The 11,221-nt window shown below is 50.8% G+C and overlaps 1 protein-coding gene across 3 annotated transcripts in view; it reads right to left on the bottom strand.

Moving 5' to 3' along the window:
• Positions 1–2,261: 2,261 nt before the first annotated feature.
• LOC121158219 (endoplasmic reticulum metallopeptidase 1-like) overlaps positions 2,262–11,221 on the bottom strand; it is a 36,553-nt gene continuing 27,593 nt past the window's right edge. For all 3 annotated transcript variants that reach the window (XM_040982879.1, XM_040982880.1, XM_040982881.1), the window contains exons 5-7: positions 10,514–10,629; positions 3,964–4,127; positions 2,262–3,864 (exon numbers count right to left, since the gene is read on the bottom strand). In XM_040982879.1, coding sequence (XP_040838813.1) covers positions 3,700–3,864; positions 3,964–4,127; positions 10,514–10,629 — 445 coding nt within the window. In that variant the 3' untranslated portion in view covers positions 2,262–3,699. The remainder of the gene's footprint in view (positions 3,865–3,963; positions 4,128–10,513; positions 10,630–11,221) is intronic.

Below are 11,221 nucleotides of genomic sequence, written 5' to 3'. Positions count from 1 at the left end.
CTTCTGTTTATTTGTTATCAGGCAACAGCAAAAATATGTATTGAAAGCCACTTTTTGTAATTTTACCTTTTTAAATTTTCCTTATGTTGCAACTCGAAATTCAGAGATTTAAAATTCTTATTCTATGTAGATATGTAATGGGAGAATCAGAGTTGGCAATGTTAAATGTTAACTGCTTTCCCGGGCCACAAGCAGGGAGCTGGAGCTGCCGGGATTAGAACCGGCCATCCCGGGCGTGCAAGGCGAGGACCTTAACCACTGCGCCATCATGCCGGGTGCTGGATTTGCTTCTTTTTTTTAAAGCTTTATTTTGATTGGAAAGGTGGAGAGACAGAAGGAGAGACGAGAGAAAGAAGGAGAGACAGACAGAGAAAGAAAAAGGAGAGACAGAGAAAGAAAAAGGAGAGACAGAGAAAGAAGGAGAGACAGAGAAAGGACTCACTCCCCCATAGTGGGGACCGAAGCCTAGGAGGCTCTTTCACTGACACACAGGAGAAGGGTATCCCAAGTGTCCTAACCTCCACACAGACCTGTTACCCGGCCGGTGTCTCAGGTTTAAGATGTATGTTCCCCCCACCCACCCCCCAAGTGAGCACAACAGTCAAAGCCAGAAGCCTCTTCCAGGTCTCCCACGCGGGTGCAGGGTCCCAAAGCCCTGGGCCGTGCTCAACTGCTTTCCCGGACACAGGCAGGGAACTGGATGGGAAGCAGGAGCTGCCGGGATTAGAACCGGCGCCCATCTGGGATCCCGGGCAAGGGCCTTAACCACTGCGCCATCACGCCAGGCGCTGGATTTACTTCTTTTTTTTTAAGCTTTATTTTTTTTGGAAAGGTGGAGAGACAGCGAGGAAGATCTTCTCACTCCCGAAGTGAGCACGGAAGCCAGGAGCCTCTTCCGGGTCTCCCACAGGGTGCAGGGTCCCAAAGCTTTGGGCCGTCCTTGACTGCTTTCCTGGGCCACAGGCAGGAAGCTGGATGGGAAGCAGGAGCTGCCGGGATTCGAACCAGTGCCCATATGGGATCCCGGGCGTGCAAGGCGAGGACCTTAACCACTGCGCCATCACGCCAGGCGCTGGATTTGCTTAATTGTACTTTGTTGTGTAACGTTGCATAGGCTGTCCTTAGATCAGTACCAGGCGGGCTTAATGGCTGTAGCTTTGCAGGAGTTGATGGAAAATGCCATACATTTGAGGCTGTGTTTTATTTCAACCAAGATCCATCCTGTCCCTTTGAACTTGGCAAATTCCCCAGCTAGATGGAGCCACTAGTTGAGACACAGCCGCGCCTCGTGTCTTCTTGCTCTTTAGGGGAGCTGCCGGCTTGCTGAGTACCGTATTAGCTTGAGGTTTCTCATAGGATTTTTGGAGAGCGTTTACTCGTCTGTTAAGACGCTCCCCTGCTTCTACTCTGTATTACTGAGTGTACTACCTTACTGTTTTGCATTAAATCAACGACCTCTGGGGTAAGCCCCACTGCGTCACTGCAGAGTGCAACTGAGCAGAAATTACAGGTTACATTTTTGAAAATCAAATGTGAAGGCGGTAGTTTCAAAGAGATGCGTAAATACTTGTGGTTACAGTCCGCCACGAAGAGCTGCTTCACCTCCAAGGCACGCTCTGTGGGGGGTGGTCACTGTTGAAAAGGAAGTTCTTTAAGATGTATAAATATGGTCAACTTCTCTGGAAGGGTACCACCACTTCAGTTTGTAGTGAAAGTGATGGAGGCAGAGAACATGTGTCACTTTGGCTGGTTTGGGATGCTAGCCACCCTGTGGACAGGAAATGGTATGGCATGTTTCTGCATTACAAGTTAACTGCTTCATTCATTAGAGAGAGCAATCATTTATGGTAAAAAGTTTATTTCAGTAACATTGTAAGGCAACAACAAATCTTCAACAAGGCAGCAAACCAGGATCAGACAGTCTGCTTCCCTCCAGCTTCCCGGGGCGGGGACGGCTGGAGGCATCCTGGCTAACTGTGGAAGCACTCCATGCGACAGTCATTCTTAGCTCAACAGAAGGAAAAAGCACTTAAATCATAATTCTTCATATTTTCCCTGAAAGTGTACTGTGCTACTTGAATTTAACTCTGTAGAAAATAATGCATTAGTTAGAGCTGGGCAAGACCCTCGGGGAAGGTGTTCCGATGTTCCGATGGTGTGCTTCCTAATGGTGCAGTAACGCTATGCTGATTATGACGACCTGTTTCGGGCGCTAAAGACAACTGGCCAGTGTATTAACAAGCCCTGAGACTGCTTAGCAGCTTGTTACTGACTATACAGCATCAAAACTACCATAATGCTGAGGAGGAAAGTACCCCCGAGGACAGCCGTGACCCCTGCTGAGGAGTCCCAGCATCCTTTCCCAAGGAGGCCACGCAGGCAGCAGCTCTCACAGAAGGTCCTCAAGGTGAGATGGGGGGTGGCTTTCCTACGTACTAATTTCTAGTGATTATGTTAGCCACGGGGCAGTGTGCCTGTCTGCAAATTCATTGGTCTCTTTCCTTTCCCTTACAAGTGTGAGTCTAAGCCCTCAACTGTGCTAACGGTTACAAACAAGACCCGGCAGGAGAGGAGCACAAGCCAGACACCTGAAACACCTGAAACAGCACAGCCTGTCTACCAGACAGTGACTGCCGCAGCCCAGGCTCCAGCGAGCACATCCCGGCCCTGCGCCCTTGCCCCTGGCGCCCTGAGGGCGCGCTGCAATGCCTGGACTCCCAGGAGATGCCAACTTTGTTTTCCCCCTTTTGGCTGTGCCTTTTTTCTCACCTATCTCCTGGCCTGTCGTTTCATAGAATTTATCCAGAAAGCTCAGCAGTTTACCACTGACGTCATAGCTAGAGCCCAGATCAGCGTGTGTCGCATGCCCATCTTCCCCGTCAGTGACGACACAAGCACTGGGCACGGTTGAGAACAAAAGGCCCCAATTCAGCCAGGACATCATGTCCTAAAGGATTAACCTTGTAAAATAGAAGACTCCCACGAGAAAAAAAATAATACTTATAAAATCCCCACCTTCCCCCTTCCACTCTGCTCTACCCCATGGTAACCAGAGCGGCAGGTCAGTGCTGAGGAAGTTAAGGACTTGCACAGAAAATAATTTGGAACCTAAAAAGTCTGCAAGAATCCCTAGGGAAGTGGAGCACATTTCAGAGGGAAAGAGTCCGTTTCGGGGACCCCTTGTCAACTTGTGGTGACCCCAGCCTGCTCCCCTCGGGGCCAGGTGGCTCAGCACAGGCTGGGGCCTAAAGTCCACTGCGTGGCCCAGTGTCCCATCTGCAGGACTGTCCCTTCCCAGGGCCCCCCAGTTAGACCTCGAGAGCTGCTTCCCCTGAGGCAGCACGCGGGCTGGCTAGGACTTCTGTCTCCTTAAGGATGGCCTCAGTTTATGTCCTTGATCCTGGAGGAGTGGCTACTGCAGTGGTCATGGGCTTCTGTCCTGAAGGTCACAGAATGACAGTGGCGATGCCCGCTTGTGCTTAAGTGCCAGAGGACTGGCAGTGTCAAGTGTCAGCAGGCCATGTATGTCCCACAGCTTAACCATTGCAGTGTTGGGCCCTGAAAAGTGCTAACCGAAGTTCTTCCAACATTTCTCCATTAAAATTCAGTGACTTGAGTTACAAACATCCACGTGACCCAGGGAGAGACTGTGTCACAGGAATTATCCACTGGCCACATGCTTCACGCTCAGTCACAAGATCAAAACACATAGACACTGTAGGTGCACACCCAGGCGGAGGGGAACGCCCAGTCTGGAAACTTCTCCTTCAGGGCGTCCAGTGCTGGCGATCTCTTGTCCTCCCCGGAGAGATAGTGGGCGGCGATGGCCACAGTGACCATGCCTTCAGGCTGGTCCGCCGAGCCCTGCCAGGAGAGAAACGGGCAGCTCTCTTAGCACGCCAACAGCAAAACCCGTGGATGCTCGCTAGGGCCACCTGGGAGCCTGGCCAAGAAAATTCCCACCTGCACTTCTATCCAGAACTGCCACGCGGAAGCCTGGAGTCCGTGGGAGTAGAAGACAAAGTAGTCCCCCCCTTTACTTGTGACCGGGGTGCCATTGCCCAGAGACCACTGCGAGAGGGTGGACCCCTTGTGAGCGCGCACGTAGAATGACATGTGGCTGGGTCCTGAAAGACAGCAGGAAGGAAGAAGAGTTAGTCTTGTAAGAATTATCTGAAAAAGCAACCAAGCCACCCAAGGCTCAGACTGTTGTAGCACGTTATGCCTGAGCACTTCAGAAAGCTTGCAGGAAAGCGATACAATTCAGATTTTTTAAGAAAATGCATAATTTCTCATACACGTTTTCCATGAAAATAACCTTACTACTTCCTGTCTTTCCCTCTTGTTTTACTTGAAAATTGTTTAAAAATAAATGTTTTAATTATACTTCCCACAAAGTTTTCTGAAGTCTCTCCATACCTTCTGCATTCCTGTGGTACAGGCTCAACGCCCAAAGTGATGAGAGAGCCGCAACGGGGAAGGATGGGACGCCAAATGAGAAAGCCTAATTAGGTCACCGCCCCGGTGCTCGGCTGCTCACAGCATTCGGTGTGGGGGCATAGCAGGTGGACAAAGCTGCCGCCTGTGGCACCAGAATCCTGGTTCAGGTTCCAGACACTTCCCTCCTGACCCAGTTTCCAGCTAACACACCTGGGAAGGAGCAGAAGCTGGCCAGCTCAGCCATCCAGGTAGCGAACCAGAGAATGGAAGATGTCTTTCAAATAAGACTAGTCCAAGTATCAGTCATGAAAAACTAGATAAATCTAAACCCACTCAGAAGTGAGTGAGTTAGGTTTATTTAGTTTTTAAAATAGCTTACCAATCTGACAAACTTTTTATTGAATTAAAGGTATTAAGTGTTTCAACAACGTTGAAATAGTTTTGGTAAAAGCCTGATAAGCCAAAGAAATTTTTTTTCAAGAAAAACATATTCAAATGGGCATTTTAAAATTAGTCGGTTAAAAACTATCTTTGCACCATGTAACGTGTTTTATGAAACAGAACTAGACAAGATGGGTGACATTCCAACACCCCAATAAAACATACTGGTATTCTACTCTCAGTAAAAAAAATCAACCACAATGACACAGGGGATCTGAACAAGATGAATGAATCATACGAGCAGGCGAATGGAATGAGGTTAGAACACTAATGTGCATTGGGGAAATGGCATCGTGGCTTACAGAATTCTAAGCATCCTTGACTTCCGCTTTACACGACTTTTCTCAAGTGCCCTCACGTGAACCTCACACTCCGTGTGTTCACAGCACAGAACATACTTCCCAGCATGAAGTACTTACATTACCAAGGTCAGAAAGTAGCACAGTTACCTGCAACTGTAAATATCAGAAACAACAACTCAAAATGAAATTTGAAACTTTATCTGAGAAGCAGAGGTCTTCCTTCCCCTGCGGTCCACAGCAGACAGAACTGGGCCCCAGTGGCGGGAGCCTGGAATCTGAGGCCGTCACTGCCTCCCATGGGTGCGGGAGGCTCGGGACGTGAGAACGGGCTCTCCGGTGTGGGGTGCAGCACCCCACACGGCGGCTTAACCACTGCACCAAGCTAACAGAGCTGAGCAGCTCCATCTGGAAAGCAGGAAACTTAACCTTGTAAAAATAAGCTGTGATACACTAAAGCCGGGGGGAGGAAAAGCCACGATACTTCCAGTAAGCCAAGACAGGATAAGCAGTTCTGCAAGACAAGTGGAGAGTAACTTTCAGGGGGTTTTGTTTTTGATTAGGTGACCCAAACATAGCCAGCCGCGAATTACAGCAAGTGTGTGTGCTGTGTCCAAACTCAAACACACGCACGCACGCACACACACACACACACACGCATGCACGCACGCACACGAGTGAAACCAATGACTGAGGATACAAGGGAAGCGGAAAGGGAATTAGCATTGTTATTTTAAGTGGATCTAAAAATGAGCTTAAAGTAGTTGTAAGCTCAAGTCTAAGGCAACCACAAAAAGCAGTTTAAGACAAAATATTTTTAAATATCCAGCTAAACACACATGGGCAGGCAGTGTGGTACAGCGGGCTAAGCTGCCATTTGGAAAGCCAGCATCATGCTGCTTTCAGTAAAGGCCCCTGCTAATGTACGTGGGAGGCAGAGAGAGAGAGAGGACAGAAACCTTCCATCTGCTGGCCCATCCCCCGGGTCACTGCGCCCGGGCACAGGGTAGGGCAAACCAGAGCTTCTTCCAGGTCTCCCACGTGGGTGGCAGGGGACCAGATACCTGTGCCCTCCTCCACTGCTTTCCCGGGTGCAGTAACAGGAAGCTGGAGCACAAGTGGAGCAGCCAGGACATGAACTGGCAGCCAACACTGCAGGCCTCCTGAGCCTTACCCACTGTGCCTCAACAGCGGCCCCGTGTAGCGCAGAGTCCACCAATATAACCAAGCAGGTTACAGATCTTTACGGTGAAAATTATGAGAGGCGAATCCGTGGTTGTGGACTAGAAGAAGGAATACTCGCAAAACAACGGACAGAGACAGATGGCAACAGAGGAGCCCATGGACAGCTGCAGTAAGCTTAACTAAAACAAAGCCCGAGGCAGCATCAGGCCGACTGTAAGACCTGCCACAGGACAGCTGGAATCAAAACAGATATGTAGACAAAACTAAATAGAAACCAAAAAATTAATTAGTTTACACATCTACAACCAGCTCTTCAATAAATGAGCTAACAAACAATCGGTGCCCAGAGAAGGGACCGTGTCTTCAACAAACGGTCCAGGAAGCGCTGCGCCAGGGTGCGCAAGTCCACAGAGCCCTCGCCTCCCCCTCACGCACAAGTCAACTCAGAATGCTTGGAGGACTGCAGTGGGCACCCCGAAACCACCAAATTACCAGAGGAAAGCTCTGAAGGACACTGGCAAAGCCTTCCTGGCAAAAAGGCCCAGAAACACAGGCAGCACAGAGTGGCATACAAACGGGATTAAGTCAAACCAGGAAACTCGCACACTGCGAGGAAGCACAGGAGACAGGCGGCCAGCAGGATGGCATCCAGTATTTGCCTACTGTGCAACTGACACAGGATTAACCTCCAGCATCTACAAAGAGGTCAAGAAACACAGCAGCAACAAATCCAGTTAAGAAATGGGCAAACAGATGGTGCGATGACTCAACTGGCTCATCCTCTGTACGTGCCAGCATCCCATATGGGAGCCAGTTCATGTCCCTGCTGCTCCACTTCCCATCCAGCTCCCTGCCTGTGGCCTGGGCAAGCAGTGGAGGACGGGCCAAAGCCTTGGGACCCTGCACCCGCGTGGGAGACCCGGAAGAGGCTCCTGCTTTGGATCGGCTCAGCTCCAGCCCTTGCAGCCACTTGTGGGGTGAACAGATCTTCTTGTCTCTCTGTGAAATCTTCCTTTCCAATATAAATAAATGAGAAATGGACACTGGGCATGAACAGGCATTTTTCAAAGGATGAAATTCAAATGACCAACAGACACATGGAAAAGATTCCACCCAGGAGATGAAGTAACAGGTTTTCTCTCAGTCCAGATAGAAGGATGTTGTCATATCAAAATCAGAAACACAGCAAGGGCCAGCATGGAAGTTTGGGGGGAACGTGAATCTGTACAACCATTGGGGAGGACAGCACGGAGAGTTCTCAGCTAAAAATATGAGAGTAGAAAATGAAATTCGCAATAGGAGAGCTACCTGTATCCCTGTGTTCATAGCACCTCCGTCCATAAGAGCCGGGATGTGTCATCAATCCAGATGCCCATCAATGGGTAAGTAGATAAAGAAAATATGGCATGCTGGGCCCGGTGCAGTAGCCTAGCAGCTACAGTCCTCGCCTTGAACTTGCTGGGATCCCATATGGGCGCCGGTTCTAATCCCGGCAGCACCACTTCCCATCCAGCTCCCTGCTTGTGGCCTGGAGGGGGTGGGGGGGGGCAGTGGGGGACAGTCCAAAGCCTTGGGACCCTGCACCTGCATGGGAGAAATGGAAGAGATTACTGGCTCCTGGCTTCGGATCGGCGCAGTACCGGCCGTTGCACTCACTTGGGGAGTGAATCATCGGACGGAAGATCTTCCTCTCTCCCCCTCTCTGTATATCTGCCTTTGCAGTAAAAATAAAATAAATCTTAAACTGTGGCACGCTGGATTACTACTCAGCCATAAAAAAGAATGAAATGCTATCTTTTGCAACAAAATGGATGCAACAGAAAACCATTAGGCTTAGTGAATAAGCCAGTCACCAAAAGACAGTTTTCCCTGGTTTGCAGTAACTTGAATATAAAAAAATGCAGATGAGCACAGCTGACATCTATTTTCGCGTATATTCCTGAGGAACAGTGGGGATTTGTTTGTTTTCTACTTATTACTTGAATTCTTTGAGGAATGGGTAAGCTTGTTATTATAAAATAAACCGCAAGTATGCCACTGTAAAAAAAAAAAACAAGAGGGACCGGCACTATGGAGTAGTGGACACAGCCTCCGTCTGCAGTGCCGACACCCCTCACGGAGCGTGGCCGGAATCCTGCTTGCTCCTTCTCCGATCCGTACGGTGCTCGGACTGCCCTGGGGCGGCTGTCCCGGCCATCTGGGAGGAAGGCAGGCGGGAAGGGCCGACCATCTAACTCTGCCTTTCAAAGACATCCTAACACTAGGGAACTGGGAGGGAGGCTGGGGTAAGAGCTATAGTGCACTTAAACCTATAAATGAAATATATGGAACTTCACCTTATATAAATTTTTTAAATTTAAAATGAGTCTACAAATGCAAGACAAAAACAGAGGAACAGAGGCAACCAACAAAGCGGCCACAAACGTGGCAGGTGCTGAGCTGTGTCAGGACGCCCTGCACATCAACAGCCAGCAACCGACAGTGGGACCAGGCACTGCGGGCTGGGACCCCACCCGGGTGGCCACGTGCCCGGTCCCTAGGGCAGAGGGCAGCCCGGCTGCTGGGCTGCTAGCAGGCCTGGGGAGTGCGCGGGGGGCCGCGGGGAGGGCTCAGGCTCCTGGGTGTGGAATGACCTAGCAGGTGAGAGGCCACCCTGTCTTAAGATCAGCTGTCAGGCTGCGACATAAGACAGGGCCCAGATTTTTATGGGTTTTAAAAGGCTTCAGGACAGTTACAGAGAGGGCGGGGGACAGATCTTCCATCTCCTGGTTCACTCCCTCACCGGCCACAAAGGCTGCAGAGCGTCCGTCCGTCTCGGCGCTGGGGGTGCAGAGGCCTCCGCGAGCCGCCACGTGGTGCCGGGCTGGGGCAGGAGTGAAGTGGCCGCGAGCAGCGGGCGCCCAGCTGGGCTGCAGGCATGACGAGGCTTACTGTGCTGCACGGAGTAAACGGGTGGACGGGGAAAGGCAAGTCAGCCAAGGAAAAGGTGAGAACTGTACGAGCAAGACTTCAGGGGAAAGAGAGGACCAGGGACAAAGAGCGGATTGGTTTGATGATATGGTGACACTGCTGACGACAGTAACACTTCCTCTGTGTGTGAACGCCTCCCGCCAGAGCACCCAGGAGGCCGGGACACCTCACAGTTGGCTCCAACAGCCCACCAGCAGTGACAGGAAAGCGACAAGGACCCGCAGTCACGTGCACTGCTCAGCAGCACGCACACTCTGGGTAAGCTTACAGTGAGCGTAGGTTCACGTCACAGTGAAATATTAAAGACCAGAACAAGCTCTGGGCGTGTAGTTAGCTCACCATCACGATGCCCATGCCCCCTCCTGAACGCCTGGGTGCAGCGCCAGGCTCTGGGGCCCGGCCACCGCAGCCCCTGGAGGCAGCGGGCATGGTCAAGTGCTGGGAGCCCTGTCACTCATGGCAACTTGGACTCATTTCCCAGGTTCCTGGCTTTGGCACAGTCTAGCCCCAGCCACTGTAAGTGGGCATCTGAGGAATCAATCAGTGGACATCTTCCCCTGCTTTCCCAGGCCATCAGCAGGAAACTGGACAGGAAGTGGAGTTGTCAGAACAGGAACCAGCACCCATTTGGGATGCCGGCCATGCGGGCAGAGAATTAATATGCAAGCCACCAGGCAGGTCGCAAGAAAACATTTCTAAATTTAAGAAAAGGGTCCAGAAAACAGAGAAATTTTCAGTCTTACCAAATTTAAAATGAAGATACAACTTAAATTTGTGAGCTGGAGTGTAAGCGATTCTTAAGAGTCAAACTGGTTAGTGCTGAATGAATATATTAGAAAAGATAATCTAAAATCAGTAACTGTTCCTTTGCCTTCACTGCCTTACTTCTGCTTTAGTGAACTAAGGAAACGAGCCAGTGACAGCCCAAGCGTGAGCAGGGAGACGGGGAGCAACGGCCAGGGCAGCTGGCGCTCGGCAGCAGAGAAGGCAGTGAAGTGAGCCTCCGCCAGGCCACGCGGTCAGCTTGTTCCCAAGTGCTCTGAAGAACATCATCTAAGACATTTGCTTTACGAAGTCAGAATAAGCTTCCTCCTTGCGCTCTGAAACACAGAGCTCCTGAGGGCGACGTGGCATGACGGGCACGCGGCAGAAGGGGAGAGGACCGGCGCACGACTCACCTGTTGCTTCAAAAGTCAACTTTACAGAATCCCAAGGTGTCTGTTCTTTGGATACAAGTCTGAAATGAGCAGGAGTTCTCGGAGAAACTTCTGGGGCGGGAAGGTACCAGTTTTTCCTATTTGGAAAGTTAGCTTCACTATTTAGGAGGCCTTATCAGTTGGTAACTATAATTCACGGGCACGCTCGGGGTCCCTGGGCATGAGCTCACACTGACGTCGCCGCCTCGGGAACCCGCGTGACTGTGGCACCGACGGCTACAGCGCAGGAACTGGAGGGCACCTGCTGGCCTTCGCTTCACTACCCATTCCGATTTTTATCTAATCTTTCACTGCCAAATCCTTAAAAACCTTCCCAAGGTAAAACAACTTGATACTGATTTTTTAACGACTAGATATTGTATCAGATGGTGGGAGGCAGATCGCCCTAACTGCTCAGCTTTCGAGAGAAAAGAGTCTAAGTTTTTTACCAAAATGGGGCCTGGCATGATGGCTCAGTGGCTAAATCCTCACCCTGCAACGCCAGGAGCCCACGTGTCCCGGCTGCTCCACCTTCCCATCCAGCTCCCTGCCTGTGGCCCGGAAAGCAGTGGAGGACGGCCCAAAGCCTTGGGACCCTGCACCCGCGTGGGAGACCCGGAGGCTCCTGGCTCCTGGATTGAGATTGGCTCAGCTCCAGCCACTGTGGCCATTTGGGGAGTGAACCCACGG

This window comes from Ochotona curzoniae, unplaced genomic scaffold, assembly GCF_017591425.1.
Source record: "Ochotona curzoniae isolate NIBS_2020 unplaced genomic scaffold, NIBS_Ocur_1.0 contig_3653, whole genome shotgun sequence".
Lineage (NCBI taxonomy): Eukaryota > Metazoa > Chordata > Mammalia > Lagomorpha > Ochotonidae > Ochotona > Ochotona curzoniae.
The sequence above is the reverse complement of the archived record's forward strand: the minus strand, read 5'-3'. Positions and strand labels throughout refer to the sequence as shown.